The sequence below is a fragment of the Halichoerus grypus genome, chromosome 11 (genome assembly GCF_964656455.1).
Source record: "Halichoerus grypus chromosome 11, mHalGry1.hap1.1, whole genome shotgun sequence".
NCBI lineage: Eukaryota > Metazoa > Chordata > Mammalia > Carnivora > Phocidae > Halichoerus > Halichoerus grypus.
The window spans coordinates 50,479,685-50,500,682 of NC_135722.1; the positions used below are offsets into that span (position 1 = coordinate 50,479,685).

The 20,998-nt window shown below is 44.5% G+C and overlaps 2 protein-coding genes across 3 annotated transcripts; one reads left to right on the forward strand and one right to left on the reverse strand.

Moving 5' to 3' along the window:
• Positions 1-1,904: 1,904 nt before the first annotated feature.
• On the forward strand, positions 1,905-12,157 carry TRIM68 (tripartite motif containing 68). Of its 2 annotated transcripts, XM_036074411.2 has the most exons (7): positions 1,905-1,977; positions 5,150-5,632; positions 7,307-7,402; positions 8,251-8,511; positions 8,907-8,929; positions 9,516-9,616; positions 9,818-12,157. In XM_036074411.2, the coding sequence occupies exons 2-7, from the start codon at positions 5,207-5,209 to the stop codon at positions 10,366-10,368; spliced, it is 1,458 nt and encodes a 485-aa protein (XP_035930304.2). In that variant the 5' UTR covers positions 1,905-1,977; positions 5,150-5,206; the 3' UTR covers positions 10,369-12,157. The 2 variants fall into 2 exon arrangements, with proteins under 2 accessions (XP_035930304.2, XP_035930306.2); XM_036074413.2 differs by lacking the exon at positions 1,905-1,977 and having other exon boundaries at positions 5,494-5,632; positions 7,307-7,373.
• Positions 12,158-15,683: 3,526 nt separating this feature from the next.
• Positions 15,684-16,673, reverse strand: LOC118524303 (olfactory receptor 52I2-like). Its single transcript, XM_036074417.2, has one exon. The coding sequence runs from the start codon at positions 16,656-16,658 to the stop codon at positions 15,684-15,686; it is 975 nt and encodes a 324-aa protein (XP_035930310.1). The 5' UTR covers positions 16,659-16,673.
• Positions 16,674-20,998: the final 4,325 nt, after the last annotated feature.

Here is a 20,998-nt window from a genome sequence, read left to right on the forward strand (position 1 = left end):
TGGTCTGTGTTGGATTCAGGCAGAGGGTTGTGGTCTGCAGTTACAGCCATGGAATGTCTCCAAAACAGAGCCTTGCCTACATACACATGTCTGCCTTTCACAGCAAACAAGGCAGCCTGAGTGAGGTTGGGAAGGACAGCTTCTCTGCAGGGGTGATGGGCTGATAGGCCTTCAAAAGCTCTTTGTCCAGCCTTCCCTTGGTGAACACGAGCCCTCTCCCCCAGCAACCCTAAGGTGCCTTTTTGTCTGGGCCCTTGACAGTCAGTCATGGTCATGGACAATTGCAAGTTACAAACGAAAATGATCTCCCCATTAACTATTTTAACTTCACAGAAGCTCCAAAGTACCACCAACTTGATCTTGAGCTCCTGAAGAACAGACTATATGGCTCATAGTTGTAATCCCAGCACCCAGTACAAAATGTTGCAAAAAGCTGATGCTCAATAAATGTTTAAAGTGGCTTGTTTCACTTAACCCATTCACTCTTCTGTTAGGCAGCAATTTGTCCAGATCCTGGTGAGTAAGATGATCCAACTGAGACATCAGTTACCTCTTTTCTTCTTTTGTTCATAGCCCCATTTGTTTCAGGAATTTTCTGGTCCTCCCTCTTCAGAGTTTCAACCATGACCTGGGCCCTGACATTAGCATGAAGATCCAAAGAATATCAGTCCCATCAATGACATCTGGACCTGGGCTTCAATTGGAGCATTTCCTGGTTATTTTCCATGTGGACAGGACATGCCTTTATTTGCTTATTCAGTATACACCTAAATATCAGGAAAAGGACAAGGTGCTGTAAGTGCAAAGAAAAACCCAAATCACTGCCTTAAGTAGCAGTTTGTGTGTGCACACGACCGAGTCTATGTCTTTGGGTGAGGGAGGGGTGCCAGTCATTTAAAATTAAAAGAAAAAAAAAAAAATGACAATTTGTGACCGGGGATTCCACTTCTACTCTACCAGATCCCAGTATGTTTCTTTTTTTTTTTTTAAGTTTTTATTTTACTTCCAGTTAGTTAACATACAATGTTATCACTTCAGGTGTAGGACATAGTGAGTCAACCCTTCCATACATCACCGAGTGCTCATCAGTAAAGTGCACTCCTTAATCCCCATCTCTGCTTCTAACTTTAAAGTGGACTGCGGCCATAAGGGATAAGCAGCTGCCTTCTTAAGTATTCAACGGTTAAGAGTTTGCCAGGAAAACGCAGGAGGGTTGTTTTGTTTTGTTTTTTCATAAGAACCCAGTATCTGCAGCCTGGAGCTTCCCACCCTGGCAAAGGCAAGGTCGAAGCAATTAAACGTTTAATAATTAAAGTTTTGTCAAAGTAATTTATGTATAATAAAAAATAAATCAATAAAGCCGGTCTTATATGGAAGAGCAATAGTAGTTTCATCTTACAAGAAACTGCATATGAGTGCCCAGCCCCGCGCTAAACTGGGTCACAGAACCAGACGCGACTGACCTCATAGGCTGCTGAGTTTCAACACAGAAAACTGGCAAATGAATAGCATTAGGTCTGGTGCTATTACCCGGAAGGAACAAGGCTCGCTCTGCAGAGCCTCTAGTCAGAGCGGAAGCATAGGACTGAGGGGTCCCTTGGGTCGAGAGTCAGCAGGGCCTCTGCCAATGCAGGGCTTGAGCGGCCTCATTCGGGAGCCCACACGCTTCCACCTATCGTGCGACTGACTCCTGAGCCCCTTCACAGTTTAAATGACTCTGAGAGGGAGAAGGAACCAGAAAAACCGACGTAGCAGAGAAAAAGCACCGGCACGCCGAGAGCCAACCTCCGATTGGCTAGAGTTGTCTTGATCCCTGTCTGTGATTGGCTGTTCCCACAAAGACGACGCCAGCGTGCGATCCCGGCGCCTAGGCCCTGCTCGCCGCTCATTGGCTCCCGGCCTGTGGGCGGGGCCTGGGAGCCCTGCAGGAGAGGCAGAGGAGCCGACCGCTTTGGGGCCTTCATCTGCCGGCCGGCGGTAAGTGCTGCGGTGGCTTGACCCGGCGCTTGTGCCGCTGCGGGCACTCGGCGGTGGGAAGCGGGCGTTTCCACTTTCGGTTTCCGCCGCGGGCCGCTAGTCCCGGCTGAGGAGGGAGGTGGGTGGACAGCTGTGCCTTGTTCTGAAGTCGGAGGTCCTGCAGGCTCACTTTCTTCTATCCCCACCAGTCCGCTGTCCGCGGGCCCTGCTCCGCATTCTTGTGGCCGGGAGGTTACCATCCCCCTCTGCTCCAGAACCCCCGGGGTCACCGCCTCCCTCTCCCCTCTCCGCTCTGGTCTGTCCTCTCCAGACTTTTCTACGCTGTGTCCCCCTCCCTCAAATGTCTTTCCCAGACTGGATCCCCACCCTGGCAAAGGCAAGGTCGAAGCAATTAAACGTTTAATAATGAAAGTTTTGTCAAAGTAATTTATGTATAATAAAAAATAAATCAATAAAGCTGGTCTTATATGGAAGAGCAGTAGTAGCTAGCTGACCCTAAGTCCTTCTTGCCCAGGCCACCACTTTGAACTTTTTCATGTTTAAATCTTTATGACTCTGAAATCTAAAATATGCTTTTGCAGCATTTCTTGATTTATCGTTTTGATATTTCTTTACCTCACCTCCCTACTGCCACCATCTTCTCAGTTTTCGATTTCTATTTGCGTTCTCCTGTTGATCTTTGTAGCTTTAAATCATAGATATCAACTTGTCTTGTGTCACCTTTAGGTGGTAGCTCTTGGTGCCCCACTGTATTAGATGATATTGACACTTCCACTTCCAACCTACTAGCAGACCTCAACGTTTACACTTAATTCTTTCATATTCAAAAATGTTTGAGGCACTCTTCTTGATGTTGGGGGTATAGTAGTGAACAAAATAAGAGAATATCCCTATCCTTGTGAAGCTTCCAGCATAGGAAGTAAGATAATAAATGTGTGTGTATCAAATGATATTAAGAGCAGGATGATGGAGAAGTCATTTCAAGCTGTGAAAACAGCAGGAGCCCAAGTGGGGTAGAATAAATGGACATGAGGTCTGCAAGAAAGTGTGGAAATTTCTCTCTTTGCTTAACTGGGCAGTGTTGCTGTTTCAGGGTTGAAGAGAGAGAGCTTCCCTATTGGACTGATGATTCTTCGTAGGTTAGGGATTTCACAAAACTAGGTTTTAGGATACTGGGTCCCACAGTTTGGCAGTGATAGTGGGAGGGGAAAATCAGGAGGCAGGGAGGCCAGTGAGAAGGCATGACCTGCTGCTGGCCTGTAACAGAGAGCCCTGCAAAATCTACATACTACTCCAGTTTCTTCAGGAAGCCTACTGGGCTACCCTAAATCACAGTGATTTCTCTCTCTCTCTCTCTCTTTTAATTTTATTTTATTATGTTATGTTAGTCACCGTACAATACATCATTAGTTTTTGATGTGATCCACGATTCATTGTTTTCGTATAACACCCGGTGCTCCTGCAATACGTGCCCTCTTTAATACCCATCACTGGGCTAACCCATCCTCCCATCCCCCTCCCTTCAGTTTGTTTTTCAGAGTCCATAGTCTCTCATGGCTCATCTCTCCCTCCGATTTCCTCCACTTCATTTTTCCCTTCCTTCTCCTAATGTCCTCCATGCTATTCCTTATGTTCCACAAATAAGTGAAACCATATGATAATTGACTTTCTCTGGATAAAGAAGATGTGGTCTCTCTCTTTTTAAAAAAGATTTTATTTATATATTTGAGAGAGAGAGAGCGTGAGAGAGAGCATGAGAGAGAGAGCACAAGCAGAGGGGAGGGGGTAGAAGGAGAAGCAGATTCCCCGCTGAACAGGGAGCCCGATGCAGGACTTGATCCCAGGACCCTGAGATGACCTGAGCCAAAGGCAGATGCTTAACCGACTGAGCCACCCAGGCACCCAATTTCTCTCTCTTGAATTTTTATTCTACCGTGAAGCTAGAGAGGTTAAGTAATTTGCCCAGGATAGAATGGTGGGGCCCAGGACCAAGCGTCCGTAAAATGAAAACAATAGAATAATGGTTTCCATTTAGGGTTGTGAAATAAACTGAGTTAATCTGTGTAAAGGGCTCAGAATAGTGCCTGGCACACAGTGTAAGTGCTTAAGGAGTGTTTGCTATTATTTTTACTGTATAATATGCTCTCAATTACCTCACAAATTATAAAAACATTTTGGGTCTAGGAGCTATTTCCTATGTCTACCTGGTTTATTTATTCAACAACAGCATGGCAGACACCATTTAGGTATGGAGGATACAGCCATGACTAGGACCAACAGGGCTCTTCCCTTTATAGATTCTGGCTGGTAACACAGACTTGGAAAGTAAACAAAGAAATACTATCTACTGAGCCAAAAGTCTGCCATTGATCATTCAAGTTCCATACTCTTATCTGGCCCTGGCAAAAATCTCAGGTTTCTTGCTGGGGTAGTGACTTCATCAATATGGGTTTGACTGTCATCAGATGAGCTGTGTTTTTATCTTCCAGTGGGTGTTGTTTCATCTCTGCTTCTAAACGTATCACTGAAGGCTGAGGAGAGTGTCTTGGCTACTTAGTGAATGCTAGTGCTAGAGAAATTGGCAGGAGTTTAGAGGGTGTGGAGAAAGCATTGCTGGTTCCCTTATACTTTACACTCAAGTGTGCAACGCAAGAGAACAAACTGAGCATATAGGCAATGGTCTACTGGCATATTACCTTTTTTGCACCTTGAAGTATATAAATAGACATATAAACATACTAGAGAGTAAGGCTAGGGGTATTTCTGGCCTTATTTTGGATACTGAAACACCACATTTTGTGGGACCTTTCCCAAGCTCAAAAGAAACAATACTGATTTGGAGAGTGTGATTGAAGTAGGGTAGGAATGGTCTGGTGAGCAAACTCAGAGGAGAATCAGAGATGACCAAATGAATGAAAACTGAAAACTCCCAATATCCACTCACTTAGGCATCCCCAGATGTCTCCACAGTGGTATGGATAATGTGACCCAGTCGGAACCTCAGTTGAGAAGGCCAGCACTTATATTAACTAAGGTCAATAAAGGATCCAAAGGAGGAAGTTGGTTTGTTTTTTTTTTCAGTCACTAATTCTCCCTTTTACTGATCCCTTTGCTCTTCAACAGAAGAACATTTTTATCTTACTTGTTTTTTTCTTCTTTTTCTTCTTCTCAGCCTTGACTACTTCTGCCTGGCTGTATTCATGTTCTGAGGAGGGACTGAGAAGGAGCCATGGAGGCTGCAGCATTGGTGGAAGCCATTGTGGAAGAAGTGGCCTGTCCCATCTGCATGACCTTCCTGAGGGAGCCTGTGAGCATCGACTGTGGCCACAGTTTCTGCCATGGCTGTCTCTCTGGACTATGGGAGGTCCCAGGAGAATCCCAGAACTGGGGTTACAGCTGTCCCCTCTGCCGGGCTCCTGTCCAGCCAAGGAACCTGCGGCCCAATTGGCAGCTGGCCAACGTTGTGGAAAAAGTTCGTCTGCTGGGGCTGCATCCAGGAATGGGGCTGAAGGGCGACGTGTGTGAGCTCCACAGGGAACAGCTAAAGATGTTCTGCAAAGAGGATGGCCTGATCATGTGTGAGGCCTGCAGCCAGTCCCCTGAGCATGAGGCCCACAGTGTCTTGCCCATGGAGGATGTCACCTGGGAATATAAGGTGGGAGATGGAGGCCAGCCACCCCGGTCTCTCTCCTGCCCCATTCTTGGCTATCTCCAGATCAAGGACTTGACCAGGAGCCCCAGAGACTAAATGAGAGCTGATTCCTTTGGCTCCTCACACCCACAGATCCTGGGGACCTGATGTAGTGAGCCACACCTCTCCTTGCATTTCCTTCCCTCCCACATCCACACCCCTTCCCTGATACCAGCATGGCTTAATGCCTAATCCAAACATGGTTTCCATACTGAGAATTTGAAGGAGACCAATTTGGGTTAGCTGGGGTTCTGAGTGCCTCGGAGGAGTTCGGGCATGAGACGGTCAAGGCTGCACCCTGCAGAACCTGCAAACTCTTCCTCACACTGCCACCAGTAGTCATTTGGCAGAGTCACTTCAACTCCCTCTGTTATCGACAAAACTGAGGCTTAGAAATTTGAGATCATGATCATTGATTTTAGACCTGGAAGGGACCATGGCTGAATGATTTAGGATTGAGTGAGATTAATCTAACATTATAACGTAGCTGTGACTTTAGATTAAATTAGTTAAAGGAAGATCAAAGGCTAGGACTCAAGTCTTGCTCTTCAGCCAGTGTTCTTTCTCCTCTCCCTACCCTTTTTTTTTGGGGGGGGGGTTATCTCTGTCATACCTGCTACTCCTTTTCTATTGTTACCTTCATCAGCTTCCAGCTTCTTGCTCTTTCCTCAGATGTCCATGCTGACATATCTTTATCAGGTTCATTATCCCAGTGATTCTGTGATCCATTGATCTAGTACTGGTCTTAATTCTCTTTCTTGAAGTTGAGATTAGAAGGTAAGAGTGTAAGACAAATCCCCTGAATTTCAAGGTGTTTTCCTATGCACGAATAATTTCTAAAAAATTATACGTATTTACTCACTCATTTTACTTTGAGTTTTAAAATAGGGAGGTAGTGAAATATAGGCATAGCAGTTAGAGAGCTGGGTTAAATCCCAGCCCAACCATTTACTAGCTAAATGACTTTGAGTAGTTCACTCACTAAGCCTGAGTTTTCTTACCTATAAAATAGGGATAATACTCAAGGGGTCATGAGTACTAAATGTAGATTTAGTGCTGAAGCCACATATGGCACCTGGTAAATCTTTAATAAAATGGTTAATATTTTTATCAGAACACTTTATGCTTTCCAGCAATAAACTGTTGTAGTATTCTAGGATACTGCTTCTTACCTTTAATTTGCATGTGAACCACCCAAGGATCTTGCTAAAATTCAGGTTCTAATTCAGTAGGTCCGGGGTGAGTCTAGGGTTCTGCATTTCTAGCAAGCTCTCTGGTATTGTGGATGCTGCTAACCCACTTGGACCACACTTTGAATAACACTTTGAATAAGGTTTTAAGAGGCCATGGGATAACAAGGCAGATACGGATAAAAATAAGCATGGATAGGAATGTCTAAGGTTGGAAATGGACCTTTTCTTCTGCTTTACAGAAACTTGGAAACTGTGGGAGCTGAAATGATTGTGGGTTGGAGAGCTGCCCTGGATGTCATCTGGGCAGGAATCACTCCCTCTGTGGCATTCATTCTGGCCCATTGCCCGAGGGACGCTTATTTTCCCATCACCTGCCAATGCTAGGAAGCCTTGTCATTAACCTTGGCTGCCGGACATGTCCTCACAATTTTTTTACTTCTTTCAGTGGGAACTCCATGAGGCTCTGGAACATCTGAGGAAAGAGCAAGATGAGGCCTGGAAGCTGGAAGTTGGTGAGAGGAAACGAACTGCCAACTGGAAGGCAGGTTGCCACCTGGGGGAGGGAGACTGTACGGTCACTGTGTTGTCCGGGAGCTGACCTGTGGCCGCATCCTCTTCCTCGTCTCTGTGCAGAATGTGGTGTTGAAGTCAGAGAGCCTGGGCTTCTCCAACCAGCGTTCTCTAGCAAGTGCGTGGCCTTAGGCAGGCCATGTACCCTCTCGATTCCAGTTTCTTGATAGTGATAAAGGGATAACCTCTGGGTTTATGTCCACGTACGTGAGAAAGGAAAACTATGTGATTCAGGTATGCATTAGTTCACAGTGGTAAGACTTATACAGTGCTTAGTAAAGCATGGTTTCTGTTTCACTTTCCCCAGGTAGAGCATTTTTACTAAAAGTTAAGTTATTAAAATATTAGAAAATCATCCCTGTGATAAACTTGAGGACCATAACTACCAAACCATCGAACTTTTGATCCACAGAACGTAACACTGAGCCAGTCTAAGAAAGCATAGGGAATTGATATGATATCAGTAAGGAGCAAAACTCATAGTGTAGTTAAGCTACACTGCCTTAGAGGCCTAAGTGTAATCCTTCTGGTCATTATTCTGAAAATGGAATATATTATTCTGAGAATAGAGAATAGCCTAGAGGATATAGTACCAAGATAATATCCCGGGCCCTATTAGGGTCAGTAAGAGTAGTGAGAGGGACCCAGAAGCCAGAGAGGTAGACAAAACGGTCTCCTTTATCTGGGCTTCTGCGGTGCCTGATACACAGTTGGTACCCATACATTCCAGAGTGTGTGTGTGCATGTGCCAGCGCCCTCAGGCCTGGGGGGCCCTCACAGGTACAGAATCAGCGCTGATTTCTGGTCCTGGCTCTACAGATACAGGTGGAAACCCGAAAGCAGAGTATCATGTGGGAGTTTGAGAAATACCGGCGATTACTAAAGAAAAAACAGCCACCAGGTCGGCGACTGGAGGTGGAAGCGGCCGCAGCTCTGGCCAGCCTAGAGCAGGAAGAGGGGGAGACCATGCAAAAGCTGGAGCAGAATCACAATGAGCTCATCCAGCAGAGCCGAGTGCTGTGGAGGATGATTGCAGAGCTGGAAGAGAGGTCTCAGAGGCCTGTCCGCTGGATGCTACAGGTACATGGCGGGTTTTTCTGGGAACTCTGAAGGAGAGCTGAAGATGGTGTGGGACTCCAGGAGAGGATTCGCTAGCCTTCAGTGGGGCCTGTCAGCGCTCTGCCCGCCAGACGTGGATCCCATATACCACCCCCTCCACTCTGCCTGCTGCTCTACCCCTCGCATGGCCTTTTGTCGCCTTGTAGGTGGACAGCACTCAGGCAGCTCTGGCATAATACCCGTACCTCCCCTCTGGCCTGGGAGTCAAGGTGGAGTCTGAAGTCAAGAAGTATAGCCTTGCTCTCTGCCTCCCTTGCCCTTGGAGAAACCCCCTCCCAGAGCTCAGTGTTGTCTGGTCCCTCTGAGGAATAGCACATACTCATGTCCTGCTTTTTTTTTTTTTTTCCTCCTTCTAGGGTATTCAGGAAGTCTTAAACAGGTATGTTCCCATCCTTGGAGCCCCTAAGCTGCCCTATAAGGGGTAGTGGGACCTGGCCAGAGGCAGAAATAGGGAAGGAACATAGACCTGGTACCCACAGAAGAGTGGCTGCTGGTGCATAAGCATCATCTTTCATTGTATTTGCTAAAGAAGCTTTGTTCATCAGTCTTTTTCCTTTCTTTGTACTCAGTCAAATTCATTTCAAGTGTTACCAATAAGAATTTCAGACAAAGTTATAAAATATGTAGTCTCAGGTAGATTGCCCAAGAAAGGAAAAAGACCGCAGATGTCTCCAGTGATGCTCTGGCCTGAGTACTGGCCTTTCTCCTTTGTGGCACACTGCTTCCTCCCCCAGTGCCAAATGCACATCTGCCCCTTCCCCAGCACAAGAATGCAAGTGTTCTCTCTGTGCCACAAACCATTCAGGCTCAGTCCAATAATCATCACATCCCTGCTTTGCCTGGTGTTGCTGGGGAGGGGCACCCCATTGACTATCTCTGGCCAAGCCCGTTTTTGCTATGGTAAGGGAAGGCCCATATGGCAGAAGCAGGATTTCTGGCCCCAAGGCTTACCCCTTCTCTGCCAGGAGCAAGTCTTGGAGTCTGCGGAGGCCCGAACCAATCTCCCTGGAGCTAAAGACGGATTGCCGCGTGCTGGGGCTAAGAGAGATTTTGAAGACCTATGCAGGTAATGAATGCTAGGAGAGGTTATGGTGGGCGGTGGGAGGGACCCCGCCTAGAGAATGAAAATGGTTCAGTGCCCTCTGGATGCCCCAGCTCTCCCCCGTCCTGCTCATCTCTGAAAAAACTGTGGCTGTGTTTATCAGAGAGACCACACCCATGCCCTCTGCTGCGGGTCAGTGTCATCAACCAGGATCTTTCTCCCCAGCTGACGTGCGTCTGGATCCAGACACCGCTTATTCTCGCCTCATTGTGTCTGAGGACAGAAAATGCGTGCGGTACGGAGACACCAAGCAGAAACTGCCCGACAATCCTGAGAGATTTTACCGCTACAATATCGTCCTGGGCAGCCAGTGCATCTCCTCAGGCCGGCACTACTGGGAGGTGGAAGTGGGAGACAGGTCAGAATGGGGCCTGGGAGTGTGTAAGGAAAATGTAGACCGGAAGGAAGTGGTCTATCTATCCCCCCACTATGGATTCTGGGTGATCAGGCTGCGGAAGGGAAATGAGTACCGAGCAGGCACCGATGAATACCCCCTCCTGTCCTTGCCAGTCCCTCCCCGCCGGGTGGGGGTCTTCCTAGATTATGAGGCCCATGATATCTCTTTCTACAATGTGACTGACAACGGCTCCCACATTTTCACTTTCCCCCACTATCCCTTCCCTGGGCGTCTCCTGCCCTACTTTAGTCCTTGCTACAGCATTGGAGCGAACAACACAGCTCCTCTGGCCATCTGCTCCCTGGACGGGGAGGACTAGGAGGGCCACCATCCTAGCCAGAGGCCTTGGAGTTTCACCTGGCCCACAAGGGTCTTGGAGGGTCCTGCCACCAACAAAGATCCCCTTGAACTAAGCTGAGTCGAGGATCCAGGGAGCCCTCTGCCTGACCCAGTAGTCTATTGCTACTGGGCCAAGGTCTCTCACTAACCTACTCATGTATAAAAGCTGAGGCTCAGTCAAATGAGCATGGAACCCCTGTGAGGGAAGCATGACAGGGCTGAGGACGAGGATCAGAGCAGTTGTAAGATAATGTGTTCGTGTAAGTCAGGATTCTGTCCTTTCTGTAGCTCGTGCTCTTCCCCAGTCCCTGAGGGTGCCATAAGTAAGTCAGCGAGGGTGGTGAAGTAGATCCAACCTACAGGAAACCCTTTGCATAGGGTTTACCAAAAAGCCAAAAGATAATTGTTCATGTCCAGAGCTGGTTACTGTGCTGATACCAGGATAGGATGCTTTGCCCGAGGTTTGCTGCTACTGAGCAACCCATATTTGACCCCAACTCTCTGACCCCCTAACTAGAGAAATGCCTTGCAACATTGCCCAGGCCACCCCAGTGTGCATCCCCTCTCTGAACATAAGCTCGGAAAATCACTCTATCTCAGACTCTAAGGAGACCTGGGTCCTGGTCCTGCCCTTTTCCCCAAGTGTCAGGATCAGAAAACCTGTGAGCCTTGTTCTTGTGTTCGCTTTACGGATGAAGAAACTGAAGTGGCCTTAAATGCAGTAAGTTGCTCCTCACAAAACTGTTGAAAAAAGATTGTAAAGCTTATCAAGTACTTCCCACATTCAAATGAAAAAAGATGGACAAACTTGCTTCTCAGGTCACCCATCTGCATATCCTTCATTACAGTTGGGTCTGAAACATCCCAATGTCTGAGGGTTTTAGGTATCCTCAATGGAAAAATGGGTATAGTAATTGCAGACTCTCCTACCTCACAGGATTGCTGTGAAGATCTCAGATCCATCCTGTATTTCTGTCCCTTTCTCAGGGATGGAGGAAGGCAGGCCATGGATTTCGCCTGCGATAGCCCTCCTGCCTCCCCTCAGGCCAGCATCTTACAGCGGTGCCTTCGTTTGGTAGGGCCTCTCCCGACAGTCTCAGCCGGTTAGGAAGGTGCCCTTGCCAGTGGCAGACTCTGGGCCACAGTGGTAGCTTGTGCATCTATTGTATGTGTTTGTGTCTGGATTAGAATGGGGACTGTGACATCAGAGTAGAGAATGGAAAAAAGAAAAAGAAAAATTTAGAACAGATGCACTGGAAAGAAGGCTCACCCACAAGCTAGTTGGGCTAAAGTTTGGTGACTTTTTGTCACCAAGGGAATCTTCATGGCTCTGGTAACTACATAATATTCTGCCTTTCTCTTCTTTAAATCTATGACAGAAGAAGGACAAGGCATAAAAAGCCAGCTTGGGAGCCATACATTATAATGAAAGGGAATTAAAACTATCTATCTGGGCTGTTGACCTTAGAATGATGGTTATATGTGCCAAAAAGAATTCATTACAGGGCTTAAGAGTATGATGTGGGAATGCTTGTGCCTGGAGACAAATTGCAAGGCAAGCAGGTGGGAACCATTGGCCTTGCCTATTGCAAGGGGCTCTGATATGTACATCGCGTGTTGTCGCCATGATGCTGTGAAACACAACTTCTGGTGTAATTTAAGCTTGAAGGGAGTGACTGTTGAGTCAGGATTAGGCAGCAAAATAGTTACCAGGTCAGGTATAGGCAGAAGCAAAGTAATTCCTGTAATAAAGAAGAGCAAAAATTGTCTTTCTGCTTTAATTGTATTGGTTGTTCACATAAGGAAGAGGTAAAACATGCTAAAATGGAGAAATAAACTCATTCTGCCCACCATGCTTCCAAGTCACTCATCGAGCATTAGCAGAAGGGGAAACATTTCCATTCTCTGCTTGGAGAGGAATGAACTGGTAAGTCACAGACCTGGTCTTGGCAAAGGATTGAGCTGACCTACCTTAAAGGGACCATATGTCTTTGTATAGGGGGGCTCCCTGGGGAATTTTTATAGACTTGAGAAACCGATTTTGAGGAAGTTCTTCCAGTTATGTCCATGGACACTTAGCGGAAGAGGCTAGGGACCAAACCAGTGTTGTTCTTTTACTATGGTTTTATTAGGACAAATCCTGGAAGTCTCTTAGAAAAAGGATTATTAGGTGATAAATTCATTTAAACCTAGAGTGAATTGAGTAGTGTGGAATGACTTCGTTGGTAACATGCTGTTTTGGAGAGCTGGTTACTGTGCTGATACCAGGATAGGATGGTATCTTACAGAATTGTAAGGGATACAGAAGAGGTATCTTACAGAATTTAGTAACAGGGATGTACCTGGGTGTCCAAAATCAGTTGGAATCAGAGAACCAGAGACTCCATTTCTTCATCCCATCTTGCTAATCTGCTTATCTAGCTGTGGAACATATTTGTTTTTCCAAGTTCACGTGTTAGAAAATGACCACAGTCAGTGAGCCCAAGTTTATATCTCCTCAGATAAACTGGGATCTTTTTTTTTTTTTTTTTTTTTGACATTTATAAGCTGATTTGGGTGCTGTGATTACTTGTGACAAGTACAAGGTTAAACACATTGTTTATTTCATGTTGTCTGATTTTTAAGACCAAGCAAGAATCTTGAAGTTCTTAAGTATATGAAAACCCTTTTCTCTAGGGTAGTTACTTATACTTCCTTTCTAAGAACCCCATGAAGACAAGAACCTTATTTGTCTGGTTCACAATTGTAGTCCAGTCTATCACTGTGTGTGTGTGTGTGTGTGTGTGTGTGTGTGTGTGTGTGTGTGTGTAAATATTTAAGTGAGGGAACTTTCATTCATATGCCTAGAATCAAAACAAAAATAAGCTTTTGTCTCATGGGGTGTGAATAACTAGATGGTACTTAATTATAAATCTGTTAAAAAAAATGATTGAATGGATAATCACAAAAGTGGTCCAGAAAGGGAGGAAGCAGGTGGTCATGCAGAGGGTAGAGTGTCTGCACCACTCCCTGGAATGCCTAGGATATCTCCTCCATCTTGGTGAGATCATTCACTACAAGGCAGGGATGAGCTTTGCCCATCCTTATTTTACTAGCAGAGAAACAAGGGGTGCAGTGCCTGAGCCTTGAGGTGAAAGACTATGAAAGGGGAAGATAGATAGTCCTGCAGAGAGACAGGGAAAATCCTTGGGACTCCCCACAGGAAATCCAGTGTCCCATTATTCAAGCAGGATTGATTTTAATCTCTTAAGATCCAAACACTGAGACTCTGTATGGGTCCCAGGCACTAGTTAAATGGCATAGATTGCTTAGTGTGAGAGGGCAGGGGTCGTATCTGATCTGCACGGGATTTTCTGTTGGAGGGTAGCGATGGCAGGGAACTAGTCCACTTTGGAAGTGTGTAGTTCAACATCTGAGCGCTAACAGTGGGTTCCAGCTCACTTCAGGGAATACCAGTGTGAATGAAACACAAAGCAGGGCAGACTTCTGAGAGAAACGCTGGGGAGAAATTTCTGTTTTGAGTGCCAAGCTGAACTATGCCTTTGTTGCTTGACATCAGATTCTTTAATACATCTGCTATTCTTGTATTTGATGAACATAGTCAATTCTTTGGGTTGCTTATGGAGAAACAACAGTGTGACTTTTCAAAATGTAAATCTTATCAAATGTGCTTAACCACCTCATGATGTTGATTTGTTTTTATGTTAGGGAGAAGTTTCTTTTTCCTGCTCTTTGGGAACTCAGTGCATTACTATCAGGTGTTTAGAAGCTGATTCCTACTTCATGGTATTCAGGAATAGAATACATTCTAGGTAGGTATGTAATTTTAGTACTAGCAAAAGGTACGGATGCCAAGTTGTTAAGCAGATTGTTTGGAACAGCTATCACATGAGTGTTGACCTACACGGGAATACACTCTCAATAGTGCCTAGAACTACTCCTTAAAAATATGGAATTAGAAATTTATTGGTTGTACAGACACTATATCAGATGTTGTGTTATGCGGTTTCTATTCATCATCTTCTTTAATCTTTAATATTCTCTGAAGTAACATTGTATTCTCCATCAGTAGCAAGGAAATAGTAAGACTCAGATATAATAACTAGTTATCAACACTATTAGGAAATTATCTTTTATTAAGATTTTCAAATGTACCAGAGTCAAATATACATATCTGTCACATTTGAAATCTTTTTCTTTTAACATATACTGGTTATTCAGGTTAAGACTTTCTGAAAGGGGAAAATAAAAACAAAGACCAAATACATGTCTGGTGATGAGAAGAATAGGGACATGTCGGCTTCATTATTGATACTGTTTTCTGTTAACCTTCTCATCCCAGGCACATTTCCATGGTGGTGTCCAGATGAAGAAAGACCTATATTATATTTGATCCCTTTCTTTTATGCCTTACAGTTAAGTTATACAGAACCAGACTGGGAAGCAAAGAGAAAGATGTCCACAGTCAAACTCACATTGCCTTAACTTCTGTTGCTTCAAAGCAAGAGGCTGGTGTTTAGTATGCGGACTCCAACTAGCTTAACAATAGGGGATAAATTAAAAGGATGTAGAGGTATCTTACAGAATTTAATAACAGGGATGTACCTGGGTGTCCAAAATCAGTTGGAATCAGAGAACCAGAGACTCCATTTCTTCATCCCATCTTGCTAATCTGCTTATCTAGCTGTGGAACATATTTGTTTTTCCAAGTTCACGTGTTAGAAAATGACCACAGTCAGTGAGCCCAAGTTTATATCTCCTCAGATAAACTGGGATTCAGTTTGACTAGAGACGGACTCTGGTCCAGGTATAAGCACATGACCCAAGTTGAGTGGATTCATCACTGGGCCAGAAGGCAGGGTTATATATTAACAGTTGCTTCCATAATAATCACATGAGTAAATGAATAATTCTGGGAAAATCAGCCAGGTGTGCGGGGGGACCAAACAGTTGGTTTTTTTCTGCGGGGAGGAGGGAGGAGGGGGGTGGATACTCAGTTGAAAATAAGGGTCAGAAACTAAGGAAAGTAAAAACCCAAATCTATATTCTCTGCCCAGACTTATCTCTTATATAGATAGTAGTTGATTGAAATCATTAAAAATGTCAGAAAATTAATCATTTCATATGCATTCTTCCTAGAAATTGGAAAATTAGACAAGAATATAATTTACAGCTTCATCTTAGAACTCTTTATGGTGCTAGGCAAACCACACCAGCTCTACAGATTTCTAAGTCATCTTCAAATGCTTGATCTTGAGTCATCTTGATTGCTCAAGATCTGAACAGAATCTGTGTTTATGAACCCAGTTTGGAGTGGTCAAAGAGGCAGTGCATCAGCAAGCTCCATGTTCGCTTCCGTATTTGTTTGGTTCTCAGGCCATAAATGATGGGGTTTAAGGTAGGTGGGATGACCAAATACAAATCAGCTAACAGTACTTGAGTGTGGAGAGGCACTGTATCCTTCCCTAACCAGGCCACATAGATGGATGCCATCCCAGGTAGGTAGTATAGAGCCATAACCCCCACGTGAGAGCCACATGTGCTTAATGCTTTTAGCTGAGCATTCTTTGAGGAGAGACCACATACTGCCTGGAGAATCAGGTGATAGGAGGCAGCAATGAAGGCAACATCAGAACCCACGATAATGGACGAGCCAATCACACTGTAGAGACTACTGGGCATAGGGTCAGCACATGCCAACTTGGCCACAGCTATGTGCTCACAGTAGGAATGGAGAATCACATTGGAGCCACAGAAAGGCAGATGACTTAACATCCAACTCAGTGGAGTCATAAATATGACAGCTCTGATGGTGATGGCCACACTCATTACCAGCATCAGTTGAGGTGTGAGAATTCTCTTGTAGTGTAGGGGCTTACAGATGGCTATATAGCGGTCAAAAGCCATGGCCAGCAATAGCCCTGTCTCCACAGATGTGGCTGCATGGACAAAATACATCTGAGTGAAACAAGCATTAAAACTGATGGAACCATCTCCTGAAAAGAAGATGCTCACCATCTTGGGTACCACAGAGGAGGCCATGACAATGTCCACAGCAGCCAGAACATACAGAAAACAATACATGGGCTCTTGTAGAGTGAAATCCATCCAGATTACAGTCATTATGAGTGTGTTTCCTAACAGGGATATGATATACATGGCACTCAGTGAAATAGCCAGCCAAAGATGTGAAGACTGCAAACCTGGGATACCCACAAGGAAGAACGTGGCAGGGGTTTCCATTGTGTGGTTATAGGGTATCCCCAGCATCACAGATGAGACTGCTTTCCTGTTAACACATAAAACGATGTAAGAAATGGTTGCAGTCCTGTAAGACTTGTTCCCAACTGTATAGTGCTAGGGACACCCGGTGGCATTTTCAACTCAGTGGACTACAGGATCAGAAAACTGACATCTGACAAATTTATCTTGTTCTACCTTCCATCGTCCTCAGTATTCTTTGTCTTCCTAATTCCTGTTTATTGTTCAAGTATCAGCTCATGGCTTACCTCTTTGGGGAGTCTTCTCTACTTCCTTCCCCAGCCCATACTGAGGCTAAATTAGGTATCTCTGTTCTGAGCTTTCATGGAATCTCCCATGTTGACCTCTGAAGGACCTAAACTGACAATCCTAATACTCTACTTATGACTTCATTGTATTCAGTCAACCATGTGTGTCTTGTTCATGGCCTTATACCAAGTGTGTGACCCATAGCTCTGGTGCACAAGTCTATTAAAAGATCTGTGTACTCATAGCAAACAGTTTTCATAGAATGAGTGAGAAAACAGGAGTTTATCTTCTATCTTTGTATGTTCAGTTTCTGATACTTAATAATTATTGAGTGAAACAATGAACTTAAAATTGATCATGTCACATTTTGTGTCCTTGGTATGTATAGTGCCTTGGCAATAGATGAATGAAGCATCCTTGAAGAAATAGATTGATGGACTCAGGAAGATAAGAGAACAATATTACCACTTAGAGATTACCACTTACCATGAGAGAACAATATTACCACTTTCCATTGGAGATAATAAACTGTCTGGAAATATTTATGATCCCCACCTTCCCTTTTAATTTCTCATCAGGGGTATATCCCTAAATAATTGGGTATGTCAGATTGATGGAAAGGACTGGCCCCAGGACCCCAGACTGCGGTAGACATGTTCTCTGTTAACCAAGCACTAGACACTCACCCGGTTCCCAATCCTAACCATGGAACATAACATTTGCTCCTTCCATTTACCCCCAGCACTAATTGACTTCACACCCAGGTACCAACAGCAGACTTGATGGGAGTCCTTAGAAGTTTTCTAAAAATCCAAATTTCTGGGATTGTAAACTGGTCTTTATTGAAATAGACAAACCATCACCAACACCACCACCAACAACGAAAATCCCTAAACATAGAAATGCCTTATAATGGAACAGATTGAATATAGTACTGAGCTCTGCTTCATGGTCAGATTAAAAGAACTTTGCTGTGTATAGTCACTGGGTGAGACATCTTCAGTGATAGACAAAGAGAAGACAGTGAAAAGCTTTTTGAAGTAGGATGGTAGTAAAGAGTGGGGAAAAAAAATAATTCAGCATATCCTTAAGACTGTCATGTGTTTTCTGTATGCCACAAACTCAGAGTTGATCCATCATTGCTTAAAGAGCTGAAGAGGAACTTAAGGAACCAGAATGCCTCCCCCAACCACCCCACTCACCTCTGATCCAGGATCTTCCTCCTCCCCTGGCACACTGCCCTATATCCACCTTTCTTCTGAGGGCTGTCTCAGCTGGTACCGTGCTCATCCCTCCTCTCTCCAACCCTGGCAACTTCTAGCTGGTCATACCTTTCATTCACTTGAGGGTTTTATTGTCCTCATATCTTTTTCTTCTTAATTAGCACGGTTGGAGGTTTATATATAATTATTAGTCTTTTCAAATGACAGGACAGGTTAGTCGTCTTTTTTCATTTTTATTTCACTTTTTATTGCTACTGAAAATTTTCTTGCTAAGATCAGTGGTGGTCCCCATCAATGATGTGTAGCCATTCCAGTAATTTCTTTTCATTCTTTATTTTACTTGACCTATCCAAAACATTTAACATTACTATCTGCTCCTGCATTTGTTAACTTTCTGTTTGAAGTATAACATATATACTGTAAAATGCACAGATGCAGGTGTACCGCTTGATAAATTTTTATAAAGTTTAAAATAAACATGAACGCATGAACACACCCACATAGCCACTGCCCAGAGCAACATGCAGACACAATTGCTTCTGATTGTTGAGGTGTACTATTCAGAAAGCTCTGGTCAAGCTCTCCTAAGACATTTTCAGCCCAGAATCTGCCTCTTCCTTCAATCCTGTAGACATTTACATGAAAACCTGGAGGGCCAATCACTAAAGAGAAGTTTGCACAAGTCAACTTTAGTAACTAAATCAGAAGATATGTGAGGATTTTTCATTCCTATTTAAAGAGTGGGAAATACACAATTCAAATTGAAATTGTCTTAAAGGTAAAAGCAGTAATGCATAACTTACTTGAATGGAGCCTTTGTGTTTATGATAACCCTGTGCCTTCCTTCTACAACCAAATAAACATGCTCCCAATCAGTCTACTGCTCAGTTTCTTTTCTCAAAACTCCCCTTGGACCCTGAAAACTGTCTCTCCTTTATCGAAAGTTTGGACTTACTCCTTTCTTTCTCAGTTTTGAAGCAAAGCAAAGTGTTCCCTGTTCTCTCTTTCTCTCCCCATCCTCTCATCATTTCCAAGAGGTGATCTTCATATCAGCACTACCCACCAGACCTGGCCAGCCCTTTACAGTGTGATGGAGGACTTATATCCTCCTTTCTAGGTTGACCCTGGCCTTGAAACTCCGTCAACCCGACCCCTGGTCCCCAGGTCAGTTACCCACATTCCTGTTGTATTCTCTATTCAGCTTCCTCTGATGTGTCCACAGTTCTTTCCCTTCAGGAGGAGCAGGAAGAGCCACATAAAATCAAAGATGAACAACATAGAGTCACAATGAGGAGTGTTATCACTTTCAAAGACCTCCCATTGGAGTCCTCTTTTCCCCTTTAGATTCTCTATCATCCTGCTTTTCCCCTGGACACCCCAGCTTCCCTTGGCCTCTGCCAAAGCCAAATCCTGCAACTCCTCCCGAGACTGGTTGTTTGTTTTTCCTCTGTGTTCTGGCCTCTGGGGCTTTCCAGATTATGGAAGGAAGCAGACGCTTAGCAGATGAAGAGTCTTTGTTTCTTCAAGTGCTCAGAAAATACCTATAAGAATATAGAGTGAATCCTGAAAAGAAAACGAAAGGCCCACAATGAGTTAGATTTGTTAAAGCTTGCTTTGTGCCACGTGCCCTCCTAACTACTTACAAAGAAGACCTCTCCGTTCCATTTTCACAACCCTGTAAAGCAGTTGCCATCATCACATCTACATTTTATAGATGACACTGAAGTGCACAGAAGGTCATGAAGCTTCTAAGCCAGAGAATCAGGATTCAAATTCTAGTAGTCATAATTCATTTTACTTTGTTGTAGAATTCTTCACACTGGTAGTATACTTCATCTCTCAAAGTCCACTTAACTGTTCCTCAGCTCTGCCTGGGGTCTTGGGGTGGACTTCACTGGCTAAATATATCTCACATCACTGTGTTATAAGGTCTTATTTGAACAGAGAAGGGAAAGAGTATAAGGTAGAGCAAGGAAGATAAGCTTTTCAAACTGGGGGAAGGGCATGGACCTCAGAAAAATAGGAAAAGACAAAATATTCTCCAAACAGAGAATAAACCAAAGAAGATGGAGTGCAGGGTACTTGAAAGAGAATGAAAAATAAATGAGGCTAGAGGGATGAATGGGCCATGTTTTAAAGGCCATGACTTCTGCCTAGGCACCATCATGGGGCAGGAATGAGAAGAAAGAAACCAAAAAAAAAAATAGAGAAACCAACAGGCACAAGTTATAATTTCTCTCTCTTTTTTTTTAATGGCAAAGGATATAGAGATACTGGAAATACAAAAAATCAAGAGACAATGCTACATGCTCCCAACTCCCCAGTTCCATATCAGAGACAGAGTTCTCAGTGATGCAAATGGTGAGAGGAGTAAGTGTGCTTCATGCCTTTCTCAGCCTGACCCAGAATATTCCTAATGATGATGCATGGTGGTTTAAGTTCAATTTACTAGGTTTAGCATCTATTAGAAGGTCCAGTCTTCACACCTGCAAGAGAACTAGTCCCCAGAACTGCTGTGCTGAAAAGTTTAAACCCTGTGGGTCCCCGTTGTCTACAGGATAATTCAGAGAACGGACCAGAATGTAAACCTAAACAGCAATGTGGAATATTGGAAAGCAGGTGGGCAGTGAAATGCAGGAGGCAAAAGGGTTGCTAATGCAAGTAGCCCCAACATGAGATGAGGCAGCTAAGCTGCCACAGTGCCCATGGGGACAGATGGACTGCTTTTCCCTGGGATTCACCCTGGCTCCTGCTGAGGCTTCAGTGGCAATAGTGGATCTCACAAACAAGGGGTGGCTTTCAGATCACCACACCCAGTCCCACACAGAAGAAGCACTCCCAAAAGGGCAAAGACCCAAGGTGATGGGATAATGATAA

Coding starts and splice junctions, on each gene's coding strand:
- TRIM68 (XM_036074411.2), top strand. CDS start 5,207: ATGGAGGCTGCAGCATTGGTGGAAGCCATTGTGGAAGAAGTGGCCTGT. Junction 8,512..8,906: donor CTGTCCGCTGGATGCTACAG/GTACATGGCGGG, acceptor TCCTCCTTCTAG/GGTATTCAGGAAGTCTTAAA. Junction 9,617..9,817: donor GATTTTGAAGACCTATGCAG/GTAATGAATGCT, acceptor CTTTCTCCCCAG/CTGACGTGCGTCTGGATCCA.
- LOC118524303 (XM_036074417.2), bottom strand. CDS start 16,658: ATGCTGGGGATACCCTATAACCACACAATGGAAACCCCTGCCACGTTC.